Below are 19065 nucleotides of genomic sequence, written 5' to 3'. Positions count from 1 at the left end.
AATATTTTACTCTTTATCAGAAAGGAAGTATACATCAAAACCATTTTATTTTTGTTACAATGAGGTCATAGTTACTCCTAGCCATTAGATGTCAAATTGAATAGTTTGAGATGTGCAATGAAGTTTGAGAAATTCTTTTTGAACTTTGAATCTAGTTAATGACACTCTTATAACCACCCATCTGAAATATGAGGGACAAGAGTGATTATAACCTCCTTGTACCAAAAGTAAATGGTATTTTTGTATACCTTTATGTATTAGAAATAATGTCAAAAAGTGAATGTCTAATAATTTACAAAAGGAAAATGTTAAAACAAGGCCAACTCTATTTAAAAAAAGTAAAGCTGCGTTCAAATCTCACTAAAGATTATAGTTTTGATGTCAAAAAACCTTCAAGTATCATCTTGACCTTGACAATTATGGATGTGAAAGAAAATAAAGATGCTAAGCCCTAAAAATAATGGTATATTGCAACATATCATCTATACCGTCCATTTTTAAGAGTTCATGAATCTGGGTGATATGTACCAATTTTTAGGCTACAAATTTTATAATCAATGAGAAAAACAGATTTTAGAGCTATTATAGGGGTTTTTCATGCCCGAAGTATTATCCGGACAATGTTTTCAAGTGAGGCTTTACTTTTTGTTGTACAGCCTATTGCCCTAGGCATACAAAGACCACATGCTTCACAAAATTGAATGTATTTATACTAGGCTATAAATAGCATCATCATCGTCGTCATCATTCGAGTTGTATCCCAACTATTTGGGGTAAGCTACATTAATCTTGTTCCACCATTCTACTTTATCAATAGTCATACCTTCAATCAAAAGAGTCTATATAGCATCAAAAGTTTTTAATACTAGAATTCGTAGCACTTTTTTTGGGCTAATGACCCCCATGAGTATTAGTCTCCTTACAAGAATACAATTTATAGCAGTTGATCGAGTGAGATTCCAAGAATTTTTTTTTAAAATAACATGCTAATGGGTACCTTCTAGCAACCAAATTCCCAACAAAAACTTAACTTTCCTGTCGATAGAGTTATAGACAGGAAGGAGAACAAAGTAATATCTAAGAGCCTAGGTATTGCAATATCTAATGAAGCCCATATCTCTTGTGCGTCAAGAGCTACCATCAAAGTTGAGTTTAATAACACATTTAAAAAGCGGGATGAATACTATTCCTGTCTTTATTAATTGATTGTATAACCACTTTAAATAAGCTTGAAAGTATATAATGGAGTACCAAATTAGGAATTCACAATTCACATGTGAATGCCAAAAATTTCAAATTAATTTAAATTGTAAAAAAATTAAAAACAAAATATCATTAACAATCTTCAACGTTTCTTTTCTTTTTCTTTTATTTCAAAACATTGTGAGGGTGCTTGTGCACTCTTCCTCGTCCACGTAATGATGAAGCTATGCTTCTCCCATCCATTTCCGAGAAAGATACTTTCCTAAAGAGGGAATTTCTTTCGTTAGGAAGCACTTTCTGGGAGCCATAAAAGAAAGCGATTTTTTTCACATAGGCATAATGCACAGAAAAAGGTTGGGAAGGTACTTTCTCAAGTCTCAACTGTTATAGCAGTTACCACTTTCCCATAAAATGTATGAGAAAAACGGGTGGGAATGGGTCAGGTTGGGCCAGGGCTAACCAAGACTCAAACTTGACTCAGTTTAGGTTATACTCAGAACTAATTTGGATCCAAGTCAATTGGACCTGGATCCGACCTATTAGGTTAGCTCGGGTACGGGTCTATAAATAAATAAATAAATATATATATATATATATTATTATTTTATGCTTTTTATGCCATTGTATTATTTATATACAATTAAGATTAATATATTCTACTTGGATTGGATCGGGTTTGCTTAGACCTGAAACTAACCCAACACGATAAGATCCTTGATAGATTAGACTCAGGTCAAGGTCAAGCAAACCCAAACCCAAACCCAAACCCCACGTGTCGAGTCCCTTGTTTGGTTCAGAGTGACTCCAGACCCCAAACTCGGTTGGGTCAACCCGATGTGTCCACGAGTCCACTCGAGCCAATTCCCACCCCTTAGCGATAACCCAGCTCTCCCTATAAAGACGTAGTCTTTTATACCCAAAATATATTTCTTAACCATGCATGGTCAGGTGGGAAATTACACCACCTTATAACAAAAACTTGTCTGTTTACGATTGCCAAGTGGGAAATCGTATCATTTTGTAACCGAAAAAGGTCTCTTTAACAATTGGCAGGTGGGAAACAACTCTCTCTCTTATCCACAAAACTACAAACTTCTACACAAATACACCACTCTCAAAGGGAATAAAAAGTGTATATAAGGTGTCAACTTTATACTATACAAGTAAGGTGCACTTAAAAAACCACTAAAAAAAGATTTTTCTTAAGATGGAAAATCTTCGAATCGATCATCTCAATCTCAAGATTCATAGACATGAAAAAATAAGATTTTTAGTTTTAAAAATAATTTATTTTTTGACATATTATTTAGACAGTCTATTTTCAAAATTTTCAATTATTTATAAATCATCATCAATTTTGAAACTTCAAATTTCATAATCGAAAAACTTTATTTTTGGCATAGATTTGAGGTGCACCTAACTTCAATAGTATAAGGTCGACACCTTATACAAACCTCACCCTCTCTAAAATGTGATTGTGGCCTCTCTCATTTATTCACTCCTACCACAAATACGTCTCTTCTTCATTGATTACCGCGTGACTTCTCTCTCTCATTCATTCATGCCACAAATACCTCTCTCTCTCTCTCTCTCTAGGTCTATTTGTTCATTAATGACTTTCTCTCTCTTAGAGTTGAGCGAGGCGAAAACCTTTTGCATCATGAGTTGACTCTCTCTAAGAAGTACACATCATTTATCTTCTCTCTCTCGTCCATAGGTCTCCACACTCTCTCTCTTCTTGAATGTCATGTCAATTCTCTCTCTCTCTCTCTATCTTTAAAATTAATCCATCCCTCTTTCTCTCTCTAAAGATATCTCTTTCGCAAAATGCGCCCTCAACCGTATCTCAATTGGCGGTGCGGTGATGATAAAATGCCAAATACAAACTCTCTCTCTCTAAATCAATCTCCTTCTCTCTCTAAAGTAACAAATGTAATCATATTGTGACGTCCACTTACACGTCGACGTCTCAGCGGCTACTAAAAGTCAGAAAGGTGGGCCCATTCCAGCAACGCCCTGTGACGCGGCAATCATCCACCCAAAATTTCAATGAAATTTTGAAACTCGAAATGCATTGTACGTTTCGTTCATTTCCGATTTCAAGCTTCATTTGATAGACAAATAAATCTACATTTGCAAAACCGGAATTGGCTCGCATGTCAAGAAAGCCAATCCGGGTAGCCAAATTGTCAGCCCGGATTTGTTAATTAGATCGACTCTTCGGCGTGCAATTGCTCTATAAAAAGTAAAAGATATAAGTACATTAAAATATATAATGTGTGGGAATCAGGTGATCCATCAGGTTCAGATCATTAGTTCCTGATAAACCCTGTTCCAGATTCACTAAAAGAAAAAAAAAAATAAAAAAAAATGGACAATTGGGGCACATCTAGGATTATGGGAACCAAACTTAGCTCAATGGGGGCACATCTGAGATTCTAGGAACCAAACTTCCGGAGCTAAGGATCCCAATTCCTATCAATGATTTTTTCAATCATAACAACAATAAATGTCAAATGCTAACCACTCAAGCTCAACTCCTAATATTGTATCTATTCTAAATACATGGTTACTTTAATAAAATTTATGACTCATTCAAAACCCATTTCAAGGTTGCATTTGGCTTTTTGCTAATAATCCTTGCAGAAGACGGTTACCAATATTATGGATTTTTGGTCATTAATACATTTTTTAAAATTTATTTTATAGTTCCTTTAATCCATGAAACTTTTTGTTTTTTAGTTTTTCATTCTTTTACTCGAAGCAGTGTCTCAAAAATCGGTAATTAGACTTGAAACAGCCCAAGTCGGACTTAGATTAGCAGCCACATAGTCTAAGTCCCTCTGTAAATCAGGATTGAAACCTAAAGGTGCATAAATCATATTAAAAAAATTGTATGTTATTACTATAATTGTTGTTTTTAAAAAGATTTGAAGTTCCTGGACCTTCTTTGAACTTTTTAAACCCAAATAGTAAAATAGGTGTTTGATTCAACCTATAAACCCGATTTTTCAAACATTGGCACCAAGGGGTCTCTCCTTTTTTTGTTATTGTAGTTTTACTTCATTTTTTTCTCTTTTTTTAGGGTTATTCAGTGGGGAAGACTGGCCCCGACCGGTTTTTTCAATTAGTTTAGGAATTAGCATTTTGAAAGTGCTAGTACGATGGTATCGGTAGGAATGGTTAGTTTAAGAATTAGCATTTTGGAAGTGTTAGTACGGTGGTATGCGTGGGAACAGACACTACAACGTAGTGACTTGGGTGTGGGGTTGCTACTACCACGACCCCAGCCCCTATTCCGTCATAGTCTTACTCGTAGAGATAAGAAACCTGATCCCCCTTCTAGATTTACTAGAAATTCCCCTTAAATCCCAATTTCTTCGGTTCTAGCCATTTGACTCCCTTCTAACAAGGTTTTTCATCAAAATATGCTCTCCTATTTACGTAACTAGGATCATGGAGCGAAATCACAATTGCCCTCCCATTGGGTTCTGCTAAATTTAGCTGATCTTTTAGCTTAATTCATAGGAGTTACTTGCATACAATGTTCAAAAAACTGGGCCGTTGGGTTGATCCAGCTACATAGTGATTATGTGTCAAGCCCTAGAGTTGGAATAACCATACACAATAAAAAAATAAAAATAAAAAATAAAAATAAAAATATAAAGTATAATAGTTCAATTATGATAGTTGGCTTGTTTCTATTTGTTTGATTTCTTTTCCATGATTTACCTTTTTTTTTATTTCTTTTTTTTGAGATCAAAAAAGGCTGATGAGATCAAACAACATCGAAAAGTCTCACACTTTTCCTCCAAATGTTGACTTACCAACCCATTATGTTGTTATTCACAAACCAAGATACTGATCTATTACGTCATGTCGCGGAAACTTCCAACTATGAATCGAACACGAACGGTCTAGTTGGAATCCTAAGAAGGAATCATGAAAAGGATCCCACTAAAAACAGTTTAAGGAACTTCAAATTATTCTAGAAATGATAGACTTTGTGACATTAACTTTGTTTTTTTTAACTATGACTTATGAATGTAAAAGGCTGAGTTCCAATTTGGGGGGGAAAATCGAACTGGGCATCCGCCGGTCCTTCGACTCAGGCAGTTCCTAGTCAGACCGCCAATTTTTAAAACCTTTATTGATAACTTGGACAAGTGGTTGATCTCTTAAGGATGTTAGGCCATTGTTATTGCATTTGAGAGGAGAGAATCCTGGTTTTGATTGTGGGTGTTTACCCAGAGTCTAGCTGAGAGCATATTATGAATTCTCTAGTAAAGGATCTAACCAAACTTATGGATCGGAGGAGATAGATCTATTTATCCACTATCGATTTTTCAATTTCTCTTGATATCTTGCCAGGCATCTCTTTTGCTTTGATAAGTTTTGCAAAGCAATAAGTTTCTTTTGCCATGGATCTCTTTTATTTTGAGAAATTTTGCAGAAGAGTGAGATAAAGGTGAAATAGATGGCAAATTTATTCTCTATGGAGGCTTATGGTTCTGGCTAAATATTAGGGTTATGTTTGTGTGAATGTTATGACCAATCCTATTAAAGTGTATTACAATAGTTGAAATCAGTACCTTAAATAATAGATCGGCGGGTGGATTGTTCACCCATTGGTCGCAATTTGGATGGATGATCCGAGATAGCCAAGTCAGCAATTATCAAAATTTCTAAAAAATAAAGAAAATATGGTATATGTAATAACATACGAATCTCATAGCACTCAAACTTGAATGTTTGGGTTGATTCCCGACCAAGAATCGGCTCAGTCTTTGGCAATTCTCTATCCAATTCAGTGAATTTAGAATATTAATTAAAATACTTCTAATAAATTTATAGTAGGGAGAGAAAGAATACCTCTCAACTATAAGCTATAGGATTTATTTGTTAGGTTCTCCCTCACCGAAAATGAGAATTTTCTTGGTTTGGGCCTAAAATGCCTTCTTTTGGAGGCCGACTGCCATTTCTTGTGTTTCCGGCAGTTTTTCGGTGGATACAGTACCGAAATTCCGTCGGAGATAATGGCCTTGTGCATATGCAATCTGGTAGCCATTCTAGACAAGGAAGCACAATCACCCCACATCTGTTTCGGGGTATGACAAAGCCTCGACATCTGCCCTCCAACTTCAAATGGGCCTTTCAAGGCAAATTTTCATTTCATGATTCACTAGATCATGTGATGCAAAAATCTGTGCAAACCAGTGTTCAAAAAATCAAACCGACCACGAAAACTGGCCAAGGGCTGGTACCGAGTAATCGATAAATCGGCTAGTCCAACTGGCCAAAGCGGGCAAGTCCTGACAGTCAAAACAATATTAAAAAGATATAAAATAAATCTAAAAAATTATAAAAAGTATATTTAAAGTATGATTAACAAAGCACATCCAAATGAAGTTGAAAATCAGTGAAAATCAATTTGTGCCTGAAGGTATTTTTTTAAAATTTTCAAAAAATATGAAAAAATATAAAAACAAGTATTTATTGCCAAAACACTTTCCAATCTTTGCCAAAATGAACTTGCCGTTCAACTTCATTGGTATGCGGCAATCACATAAAATTCCAATTGTACATCTTCACTTCGTCCATCCAGCTCTAATTTTATGTACGACATCTTCCTCAATCTCTCCATTTTCCAAGATTATCACCCAGGAAATCGAAAATATAATCTTTTTTGTACTTCCTAGCTATTAAGTTCAACAACTTTCTTGTCTCTACTCCTATTATTACTAAATTGTATTTCATAAACTCAGTCTTAGTCCGGCTAATTTTAGAAACTTTGGATTCTAGGGCATCTCTCCAAAGTTCTAGCTTTGTGTTGACATTGTTATAGGTCTCATCGATCAAAACTATGTTATTTGTGAACAACATACACTACGGTACCTTATCTTGTAGGTACCTAGTTAAGTAGTCCATAACTAAGACAAAGAGGTACGGCCTCAATGCTCACCCTTGATGTAGACTTATTGTCATTGAAAACTCACTCGCCTCTCTATTATTTGTTTGTATACTAGTTAGCGCTCCATCGTACATGTCTCTCACCAAGTCGATGTAGTGTCTGGAGATTCTTTTCTTTTCCAAAACCCGTCAAATCAAATATTGCGGTACTCTATAAAAAGTTTTCTTTAGATCAATAAAAACAATTTGGAGGTCTTTTCCCTTTGCCCTAAACTTCTCAATCAATTGCCAAAGTAGAAAAAAATTTCGACCTTCTTGACATAAAACCAAATTGATTTTCAGATACACTCGCTTTATGTAATAGTCGTTGCTCAATCACTCTCTCCCAAAGCTTCGTAGTCTGCGCCACATATGACTAACCCACCTAAATCTACTCTGTCTCATCTTATAGCCTATCAGTGCCTCACCTAAATTTTCCTTTTCAATTTCTGACGAGTAGGATATTACTGTTGAACTTGGAAACCCATGATCTTTTTAGAATAATTTTACTTGGAAACCCATGATCTTTTTAGAATAATTTTACAGTAAAGTTTAAAATTTTAAAAATCATTTTGCTTGAGGGACCAAATATACAATATACTCCCACAGAAGTTTAATCATTCAAAGGTTGACCCCTAAACGTATCACTCTTTAATGAAAAGACGAAGGACGAGAGAAAGAGATCCCTTAGAAATGGACGCGTGGCTCTCATTGAAAAACTGGTTTATGCCATTTGGCCATGACTAACATTCTGAGTTCTTGAGAGAAGGCGTTGTCAATCATTATAAGTTGCCAAAAGGCAAAATGATCTTGTGGGGAGTATAGAGTGCTTTCACTTTATTAGTTAGAACTACATTTAGAAGTACTTTTTTGTTAGAATTTGAAGAGCAATTGACCAATTCCATATCAGAAAATAACTTTTAAGGTCGGATATTGTTCAAGTTTTAAATTGTCAGATTTATACATGTAAGAAATCAAATTCTTATTTTTTATCTTCTTTATAATATTCACCCCTTGTGATTTTGAATTAGATCCTAAAATTGAAAATCGAAAAAATCTCGTGTTACTTCCAAAAATAATCTTTAAGGTTCAAAGTCACAGCTACTTCGGAATGAAGTTCCAAATAATTCTCTTACTATAGGTTTGGATGGTTATAGACCGAGTAGATTGAAAGCCAGTGTCATGTAAAGAAGCGGTTCTTATTGATATTTTTTGTGGTTTTTTTTAGAGAAGTCTTAGTTGCTCTCAAGGTTATCTTACTAGACAACAGTTTAGTTGTGGAATAGAAGGACTCTTCCTAAACCGCGGTTCAGCTGTGGAATAGAGATTAGAAATTAGCGAATGGTAGAGGTTAGGAGAGTGGGTCTAAAAGGATTTGCTCGACTGGTTTTTGTCGAAAGTTAACTCTTTAACTCTATCTCTCAAAACAAATTTAAGGGAAAATTTCATATAGAACCCTAATTTCTCGTATTATTTTATGGTAGACCCTCGTTCCGTTTTTTTTTCATCCGGCATAAGTGAACCCCTAACGATTTCACCATACCCCTTCATCTCTTATCTCCCTCATTTATTGACTTTTGATCATAAAAATTAGTCTCAACAAATCTTTTTATACCATTTCAGCTTAAAAACGTTTTTAATGGGTGGAAAGGGAAAAAGATGGTTAAAATATTTTTGGGATGAAATAGTATAAAAAAATTTGTTGGGGCAAATTTTTATGGTCAAAAGTCAATAAAGGAGAGAGATAAGAGATGAGAAGGTACGGTGAAATCTTTAGGGGTTTACTTATGCCGCTTAAAAAAAAAACGAAAAGAAGATTTACCATGAAATAATACGAGGAATTAGGGTTTTATACGAAATTTTCCCTAAATTTAATTGATATAGTGGATTTAAATTTGTCACGTCTGTGAATGTAGCCCTTTTGAGATGAACCACATAAATCTTTGTGTTCTTGTAGCATGTGTATTTTATATTTTATTTCTCATATTATAGTTTGTATTCTGACTTATTTTGTTTCGTAGAGAAAACTTTAACATCACACTGCTCTATTTCAAGATTCTAACTTGCTGCGAATCCCAAGATCATACATATACAAAATACATTTACCAGTAGATTGCCTTACACCTAACTTGTTGCTACTAGCATTGCCTTATATCTCACTTTATTCTCATCTTCAGTACGATTTAATCTTTCTACCCTTTTGTATCTAAACACATTTATAGGCGTGTATCTTATGCAAGGAATCCATTTCCTTTTACATAACTTTCATCCAAGGGTGTAGTTTGCATACAGATGCATCCGTAGGTGTACAGGTATGGTGTACCTTCAAATTTTATCATGGTATATAATTTTGATGTAAAATGTTCTTAGGACTATCTCAAAATCTATTTTTATATCTAATTATAAAATTTTAAATTTAAAAAATGTTTAAAACCAAGTAGATATATAAACATATAAAAATCTTGAAAATGGACGGTGTAGATAATATGTTGTAAAATGCACTATTTTTTAGACTGAAAATCTTTTTATTTTTCATGTCATACATCTTGATGTCGAGATGATAAATCAAAGGGTTTTTCAACATTAAAATTACCTTTTTTGATGGATTTTTTAGGGGCATCTGTGTTGGGTTTATGTGACCTTTAAAGGCCTTATGAGTGTGTATTGAAATACTTTTATTATAGTGATACATAAACTCAGTGAGAGTGTGGTCGCTCGAGGACCATACTAAGCGAATGATGTTTACTTATACCGGACTATGCTTATCGTTCTAGGCTAGTCGGTTGGAAAACATAAGGTACCTGGGCATAAAAAATTAACCGATGAGGGTTTTGGGTTAGCCCTTGATGAGGTCGGAGTTTATACCTAGATGAGTGAGCCGAGGAACTGTGTGACGCTTGTGTGTGATGGTAGGCCTACTGAGATGGGGACCCAAACCTCATCCATGTTCCATCACACGGCATGCATATTGATAGATCGTTCAGGAAAGTCAGATATCCACCTTTGGGTAAAGAGTATGCATGTGCGAGAGATACCCCTATGCGTCATAGAGTTGTGATCGCATCAGGTCATGATGACTTTGACTCGTCTCTAGGAGAGGACCTATAATCTACATACTGGGATTGCGACCCCTTGATTCATCGACCTGACTTTGGTGACCCGCTAATAAGCCCCTGCTTGGACTGTGGGTCATGAGAAACACTGGGTCGGTTCGATAAAGCTAGTGTGGTCTGTAGTCCACAGTTGGAGGTGGAGTACCCCATATTTACAGATTGATCATTTTCCCATCATATTAATTTAATTGTGTTCATTTTATTATTAAAATGAATTTATTTTTATTATTTAAATTTTTATGAACCTCTCAATATTTTATTTACAATTTTTGGTTTTATAAAAATACAGTTATTGATTTTACAAAGTTATAAAAAAAATTCAAATATATATTAATTTGTTTTAATTTAATTTTCATCCTTTTTATAAAATTCCATGAGGGGCCCAAAGTGCACATGGGCCCACCATGTGGCATGTGGGTGGGGGCCCACATGTGCCACAAAAGGGTGGCATGCCCCACCCTGTTTGGATTCTCTTGTTTGCTTTATGTTCAAGTTTTTAAGTTAAGGTAAGTTTGATTTGTGGCATGTGGTCAAATATTGGAAGGGAAATATTGATCATGGCTTTATTTGTTTTATAGCAAGTTTGTTTTAAAGAGATATGGTTAGTTTGAATAGATAGTAAATATCGATCTTATATTATTTATATTTGGTAGTATTTATTTACTGAATAATATTTGACATATCCTTATGGAATATGTGATATGGATCATGCAATTATATGGAATACATGATATTTATTTTATTTAAATATATTGATGAGAAAATGGTTTAAGGAAATGGGGATAATGGTTCAAGCACCTTCCATAATATTGATGAACCATCTATGGAATAGATGACTCAGATTTCTCACCCCACAAGTCACTTTAATCAACGGTCCATATTCAATCTCAAGAAAGACATAAACTATGGGAACCCTAAAGAAACCTAAACCTAAATTTCAGTATAAATAGGGGTGCTTTCCCCATCTCTACACACCTCTCTCTCCCATAAACTCTCTCTCTCTCTCTCCTCCGTAGGGGTCACACCCCTCTCTATACTCTCTGATATTCTCTCTCTACTCTTTCTCTCTCCTAAAAAGACTCTTATTTTCTCTCTCTATTCTCTCTCTCTCTCTCCTAAAAAGACCTTAGGCGGCACGCCTCAACATAGAGTCTCTCTCTCATGATCTAATCTAAGGGTTGGGAAAATTAGGCTCACTCTTTCTCATGATCTAATCTAAGGGTTGGGAAAATTAAGGTTTGAGCCTAATTATTTTGGAGTTAGGGTTTGTAGAGATTTAAGGGTGGTTATCTAGTTTGGTCGAAATTAGTTTTCCAGTTCGAGATTGAAGCTAGACCACAGATCTCGTGCCATTGGATGTGGTGACTCGGTATGGGGTGTAAAAAACCCGATTGAGGTATCTTTTATTTTATTTGTTAGTTCTTTTATTTTATATTCTCAAGCACAATATTAGGTTGTATGAATGTCATCAAGTAGTTGAGATTTATTTGATGTGTTATTTATTTTTGGAATTTATATTGTTTGTAATAAGACCATATGTGAGTGATCTTATTGCCAAAATTACAAGGGGTGATTATTAAAAAATAAATAAATTGTATTTCTCTGACAAAAGATTCTATAGATCTTTCTTTCAATATGTAGTTCTACATTATAAGGTAGCATCCTTATATAAACTTTGAGTAGAACAAGGTGTTTTTGGTTGGAAACCTTTTGTATGATTGAGGTTGCTTAAAAAACCTTTCACGTAAGGTGACGGGGTAGTTCTTGAGGAGACTACTCCCTTTGTTCACCTTCACCTTATTTTGGTTAACCAGTAACAGGTTTGTAAACCATAAGCCCCTCATTTACAGATGAAAATAGCAAGGAAACAATTTGATATATTTCGAAGAAGTCCGAGCTCTAAGGTCATAAAAAGAAATTGCGCAAAAAAACCAATGTTATTATTTTTAAATAGATTTGCATAAAAACAAATTGCAATGACCAAAGTTGTTTTGAAAATAAACACCGACAGTAACTGTCACATATGGAGGAAATGCAACAAACCTTTGTTTCCAAGCATTTTATTGCTGTTAAGTGGTAGCATCTATTTGAACCTCTTTATCATGTTGATCTAGGATTGGCTGTTCTACAACAATTTTCAGTTTTATTTATTCATTAAATATTAGGAAATGGTCTGAACAGGAGATAGACTATTTGTGTAAATAAAGGATTTCTTAGAAGATAAACAACAAATATAAGTAACCTGAGGAAAGACTTATCTTGCAATAGTGATCATATATCGGCATACATAAACTCCAAATCAAGCTCCCCACAAATTTAGCAAGAAATTACTAGTACATAATCTGCGAACAAAGATAGCCGCAATAGTCCCTTAGGCATTGGCTTAATGGTAGATATATATGTTTGGATGAAGAAGGTTTGAGGACTGTAACCCTCGAAGTTCTTCTCAAAAGCCCAGATATGATGACATAGACTTTTCTAAGAAAGCGGACTCCTGGTTTGGTAGTTGGGATGCCAAAACCAGAATATAACAGAGGATTACAATTTCACCACTCACCGACCCGAAAGGGAAAACCAAGAAATAGAAACCCCAATATCAGACACTTCAATTATGGACCAAGCTTCAACACAGAAACACGAAAACTATAAGGAATAGTGGTTGGAGCATCAAAGTGATTCAATTTGTTCTTTTCAACACAAGAACAAAGTGAATCAGTTTCTTCTTTCCTTCATTTATTTCCAACTGGAGTAGCCTAGCATATTCTTCAAACAGTAAGTCCATGAGCTCCTCTCCAAAATGATATTTGGTCAAGGGCTCCATCACAGCTCTCAGGATAAAAGCCAAGTCTTTCCCATTGTCATTAGCACCCCAAGGAGCTATTGGTAGCTGCTCAAAACGCTTAAGTGTGAATGACCCTTCTCTCTTTACCTCTTCTTCAACTTCTTTTACAGATGGACTATAAAAGGGTAAATCAAATGAATCCAACTTCTCCTTGTCTATAAGTCCCTGTGTTACATGAGAGAAAGAGAGAGTAATTAAATAGAAAAAGGAGTCTTCAAAGACCTAGATATAAGAAGTGTTTCTATTGAGATTATCCTCCTCATTTCTTTGGCTAAAAACAAAGATCGAAGCAATTCACTATATGGAAGTATGATATTTGAGTCATCATCATAGCTTTTTTCCAATTAATTGGGTAAGTGCAATATTTTAGTACTGTAGTTCAAGGGTTTTGAAAGTTTGAAGGGGTTTGGATTTGTTTCCAGGTAAATAAAGAAAGAGGTGCAGTTTATATAAAGACAAAAAGTATTGCATCTTTTAAGATAGAGTTAAATCTATACATTTCAAATAAAATAGATGGTTATAACCTTGCTTTTATAAGTAATGTTGCAACCTCAAAAAATAAATCTAGAAAGAAGATGAAGTCCATGAATAATGGCTTAGGCTCTTTCTTCCTTCTCAACTTCAATTAGATTTTCAAGGATATGCTAAACAATCTAAGCTTGTACCTAGGATCTAGCCTAGTGGTAGGCATCTCGGTTTGTGTGAGGGCAGTCAAGGGTTCAACTTGAATGGCTTTTATATTTTACTTTAGACTTTAGGGATTGCTTTCAAAGAGACCATTTATCTTTTGTACATGGAGGTCACAAGACTCACAACCCACTCATTAGATGTCAAATTGGTTGGCTTGGAGTGAGTTATGAAACCTGAAATTCCTTTTTTGGAACTTTGTCTATTCAATCATACTCTTACAACCACCCATTTTGAAATTTAAGGGACAAAAATGATTGTTATCTCCATGTACGAAAAATAAATAGTCTCTTTGTAAACAATCATTAAATACTTCCAACCAAAGGAAAAACCATTTTTGACAGGTCGGCAAAAGAAACCCCAAAAATGGGGTCATCAGTAGAACTTGAGTGATTCCCTTGTACTCAAGAATCACCAGAGTCCTGTACTGAATCTCACTAGTTCCAATCAAACTCAATTCCCCAGTTCAAAGGCCTCTGAAACCTATAACCTGATGATTTCAGGTCAACTAGAACGATTCCAAATCAACTCAACGAGTTTTCAATCATTAACTGAGAGTGAAATTCGAGGAGATACCTTGAAAAACAAACTCAATATGGCTTGATTTAATACTTTCCATAGAGAGAAAAATTCCTTATCAGCTTCTTGTCTTGCAGTGCGACCAAAAAATATTAGCACCATGTATCCACCTCTTACTATTTCTCGTGAGCGAAACCCTAAAAATGAAGAGAAATCCTTTTGAAATTGTTGAAGATAGGCTTGTGCCACCTCTGGCGGGCTAGCCTCATCTATGTATATGTGACCCTTGTTAAGGGGCATGCCCTCCTCATTGTATAGCCCCAAAGGAACCTGCAAGAGACCATATTATTAGCCAAATGCCTTTCTCTAAATTTTAATATTTATTTAGGGTGAGGTTTGTAGCGGATACCCATTTTATATCATACAAATAAGGCACACCTCTAAGTCTTATTGGATGATATAGATTAGTTGTTAGAAACCTTAGGATGACTTGAAAATCTATGTTCAACCTATATTATAAAATTTCAAACTCCAAAAGTACTGCGATCTCCGATTTTGATCGTTGATGCTGATGGAAATCGATCGGGAACAACTTTGAGATGGTATGGGTCCCGGCCCAGTTGCCCCCTAAAATCCCCCTCTTTACTTTTTATTTTTTTTAAGCTAGTCATAAACTTTCTTAGTTCCAATTAAATTCCCGGCCATAAGCCCCTATTTTATAAGTTTTCTTTGGTTAGAACCCAAGTAAACTACACTCCCAAGAGATTCCAGTATATATGCTCATCTTCAACAACAACAAACAAACATCAATCAATGGTCATCTTCAACAACAACAAACAAACATCAAACAAAAGCAAAAATAAAATCGACATCAAATAACACAACAAATTCAACCACACTTGGATCACTCCATGATGAGCTCTGCCACCAAATGCTCTGACCTCCTTTTGGCCACCTCTCCAAATCTAATGTTGGAGCTCCTAACTCAAATCCCAAGTTCAATAACCATCTTAGATGGCTTTAAAATAAAAAAATAAAAAAAATAAAGATTTTGTTTAAAAATAAAAAAAAGTTAAAAGTAAGGCAAAACCCAAGACAACATAAAAAGTTAAAAAAAAAACTAAAAAAATATAAATGATAGGTTTAGAGATAATTGATTGCAGATTGGAGATATTTTAGAAAAAACTAAAAAATGAGAAACTATAAAATGGTGGGATATGACAAGTAAAACCCAGTGATCATTGTAAAAAAAATCCAAATTGTATACATAATTTCTATATATTGATTCTTATAAAAAATTTACATCATTCGATCTTTATCCTTAATATTGCGATCTGTTATTGTTAGACAAGATTATAATAATAAATATATATGCATAGGAATAGGAAAAGGGTTCATAAACCTTCAAAAAAATTTTAGCACAAAGGTATAATTGCATTTTTGTATAAATTTATCTTCCTTATATATTTATTTGTAACTTACTAAGAGAAATCCATGGCTTATTCTCGCATGCTTATGTATCTACCGCATCTAAACACCATTAAAGAGTAGCATCAAACTTGTAAAATCATTCCTCAGTTAATTTTCTCTTTCTAACACTGGTTATAAACAAAAGGATGGTTTCTATAAGACCTAGGCTTTATGAAAACAAAACGAAGCCTCACACCTTAAATCCTGGTTTGGATAGTACTTGCAAGACGTAAATCCCTATTATGGCTCTAAAACTAATTTCTGACAATACAATTTAAAGCTCAAAAAATAGTACCAATTTTACAGATATGTGAACACTTATTTTAAAAGCAAAATGGACGGTTTAGGTAATTTGTTACAATATACACTATTTTTTATGTTTAAGTCGAGATGATCGATACAAGGGGTTTTCACTACTTAACTTGCAATTTTAGATGAGTTATGAAATGAGGATTTACTTAGTTTGATAGGGCTGCAGCCCTATAAAACCATTTTTCTAAACAAAAACAAGTAGCTAGAGCTTAGTGTTCAAACTTCAAAAGATTGACAGGCCTTAGAAAACGGCCGAGTCACCGGTAAATCGATTAGTTCAATCGGCCTTACTGGGGAAAGTCCCAGTCGGTCAAAAAAATGTTAAAAAACAAAAAATTACAAAAATAATATAAAAAATATAAGCAGTATGTTAAGAATAGATTTTAAAATTTGATTCGTACTCAAGAGGTATTTTTGAATTTTTTTTAAAAAAATAGAAGAATATAAAAAAAATAGTATTACCACCAAAACGCTTTCCAATCGTTAAAATGATAAAAAATATATATATATATTAAAAAAAATATTACAAATAAATATTTTAATTTTTGAGATTTTATAAAAAAAAATTATTTTTTTAAAATACCTAGCGAGAGCTCTAAGGAGTAGTGCCCAGTTCCGGTTTGACCCGCCGGTTCGGCCGAGTTTGCAAACAGAGCTACAAGGTGCACTACTCCGGGGACTGAATTTAGCAAGAGAGAACTACAGGGAGCACTGCAAAGGGACTCAATTGAGAGAGAGAACTAGTTAGAGCCACAGGGTGCACTGCCCAGGGGACTAATTTGAGTGAGAGGGGGAGAGAGGGCCTACTTGTGAGCGCCAATTGAGACTGTAAGACGCATGAACGAAGTGCAAACTGTTTGCCGGAAAGATTCTAGCATAGAAAGAGCCAGCCACACCGGCAACGAAACACGACCCCAAAACACCATCTTTCTCCCTCACCGACTCGTAAAATGCAGGCAGTGCCCGGAAAATTGAGTTGAAGTCATTCCCTGGCAAGTCATTAAGGTAGACTCGGAACTCCGGCAGCGGTTTCTTGTATCGCTGGTATTCCAAACACGCTGCTCGGATGATGGTGATGAGAGCATAGAAAGTGTTGGGGCCGGAAGAGCAGCCGAGATCGGCGATCCCCAAGCTGTCGGGCAAATGGGCAGAAAGCATGTCCCTTGCTGCATCTTCCGTTATAGGCTTAACCACCTCCAATCCATGTTTCTGCAAACAAAACCATCAACAATCGTTAATGGGCAGAGACACAAGGGCGGGGAAGAGAGGGGGAGGGGCCAGTCCTTCATAAGAAAAATAAGAAACTTCATAAAAAAAATAATTCAAAAAACATAAGAAATCTGTTTTTTTAAAAAAAGCATATTCTTTTTTGGAAAAAGTTTATATAGAGCCGAGGCTCTAAATAATCAAATTAGAGCCCACCTCAAAAATTTCACTAGAAGATGTTATTTTGATACCCAAATATCTTCAAATTGATCATCCCGACATCAAGATGCATGGACATGAGAAACAATGGATTTCATGGTTTACCTATAGTGCATCTTGTAACACATATTTTGGACAGTCAATTTTCAAGATTTTCATAGATCTGCTCAGTTTACATTTTTTTTTAAGCTTTAAATTTTATAATAAATAAATAAATATATATATATATATATATATATATATATATATATATATATATATATTAAGGTTATTACGAAGATTTTTAGTATTGAAACCACATTTCTCGACATTATTTAGAGGTGCGCTTTTACTTTGATTGTTTAGAGCCTGGGCTCTATACAAATTGCACCCTTCATTTTTTAGGAAAAGTTTATGTAGAGCCGAGGCTCTAAACAATCAAAATAGAGCCCACCTTAAAATAATATTTAAAAAAAACAACACTTTTTGGGAAAATTTTTTATAGAACCTTAATTTCTCGTATTCTTTCATGGTGAACCCTCCTTCCGTTTTTATTTCAAGCGGCATAAGAAAACCCCGAAGGATTTCACTATCCCCCCCCCCCCTCTTATCTCCCTCTCCATTTTTTTATATGTTTTCTATTATTTTAACAAAGACTAAAGAGTACCTTGACCATGAAAACTTAATTTTATATTTTTTTGAAATATTTTGAAAATACCCCTGCCATAAATTGATTTTTAAAAATCTATTTTTTCCCTACTTATTTAATCACATTTAGATGTGTTTTATTTAGTTTTATTTTAAACATATTTTCTTAAATTTTGAATTTTTTTTTTTTAAATATTTTTTGTTGTTACAGTACTCAGCTCTGCTTGAACCGAGATACTCGACTCGAGCCTAGTACTCAGCTCAGGTATGGGCCGAGCACGCAGCCCTAATCGTGGTTTCGACCTAGTGTAGGAAAAGAATCAAAACGGTTAACAGGACATGGGGCAGAGGCGGTTACTCAATAATAATTGGGCAATTCCCGGGTGGTCAAAAAGTGTTAAAAAATAAAAAAAAATTTGAAAAAATTTAATAAAATATAGATTTAAAGCATGACTAAACAAAAAATATAAAAAAAAAATCCAAAATTAATGAAAAAAATATAGATTTGTGCCTAAAGGTGTTTTTGAAATTTTTCAAAAAATTGAAAAATATAAAAATAAGTATTAATTGTCAAAACAATTTCCAATTTTTGTCAAAATGATTGAAAACACCTAGTCAATTCACCAAAACCAGTTAGCCGGTTACGATTTACCCATACATTTAGGATTTGAACCGCCCGATTTTTTCTACACCGATTCGAACACTAAAACAGGGTAACAGAGAGTGTGTGGTGGTGAGGAAGAGCATAACAAAATTCAAATAATGATGATGAAACCTGGAGCGAAGAATTTGCAGCGTAGCTCGTCTTCCCTCCCCCTTCATTCATGTGAAGCACGTTTTTCACATCCATTGCTTAAAATCAAGTTCTCTCTCTCAATGCCCTAACTTATTTCTCTCTCTACAAAGATCTAAAGTTAT

The 19065-nt window shown here is 34.6% G+C and overlaps 1 protein-coding gene across 1 annotated transcript; it reads right to left on the bottom strand.

Moving 5' to 3' along the window:
• Nucleotides 1-12499: 12499 nt before the first annotated feature.
• Nucleotides 12500-19063, bottom strand: LOC18447439 (putative jasmonic acid carboxyl methyltransferase 2). Its single transcript, XM_006857536.4, has 4 exons — nt 18923-19063; nt 16903-17304; nt 14371-14643; nt 12500-13272 (listed from the first exon to the last, which is right to left on the bottom strand). The coding sequence occupies exons 1-4, from the start codon at nt 18995-18997 to the stop codon at nt 12943-12945; spliced, it is 1080 nt and encodes a 359-aa protein (XP_006857598.1). The 5' UTR covers nt 18998-19063; the 3' UTR covers nt 12500-12942.
• Nucleotides 19064-19065: the final 2 nt, after the last annotated feature.

This window comes from Amborella trichopoda, chromosome 10, assembly GCF_054954075.1.
Source record: "Amborella trichopoda isolate Santa Cruz 75 chromosome 10, AtrichopodaSantaCruz75HAP2 v2.0, whole genome shotgun sequence".
Taxonomy (NCBI): Eukaryota; Viridiplantae; Streptophyta; class Magnoliopsida; order Amborellales; family Amborellaceae; genus Amborella; species Amborella trichopoda.
The sequence above is the reverse complement of the archived record's forward strand: the minus strand, read 5'-3'. Positions and strand labels throughout refer to the sequence as shown.

What these genes read in the sequence shown, in the direction of transcription:
- LOC18447439 (XM_006857536.4), bottom strand. Translation starts at nt 18,997, where the DNA reads ATGGATGTGAAAAACGTGCTTCACATGAATGAAGGGGGAGGGAAGACG. An exon ending in CTGCAAATTCTTCGCTCCAG is followed by an intron (nt 17,305 to 18,922) that starts GTTTCATCATCA and finishes TTTTGTTTGCAG; the next exon opens with AAACATGGATTGGAGGTGGT. An exon ending in TATTGAGTTTGTTTTTCAAG is followed by an intron (nt 13,273 to 14,370) that starts GTATCTCCTCGA and finishes CATGTAACACAG; the next exon opens with GGACTTATAGACAAGGAGAA.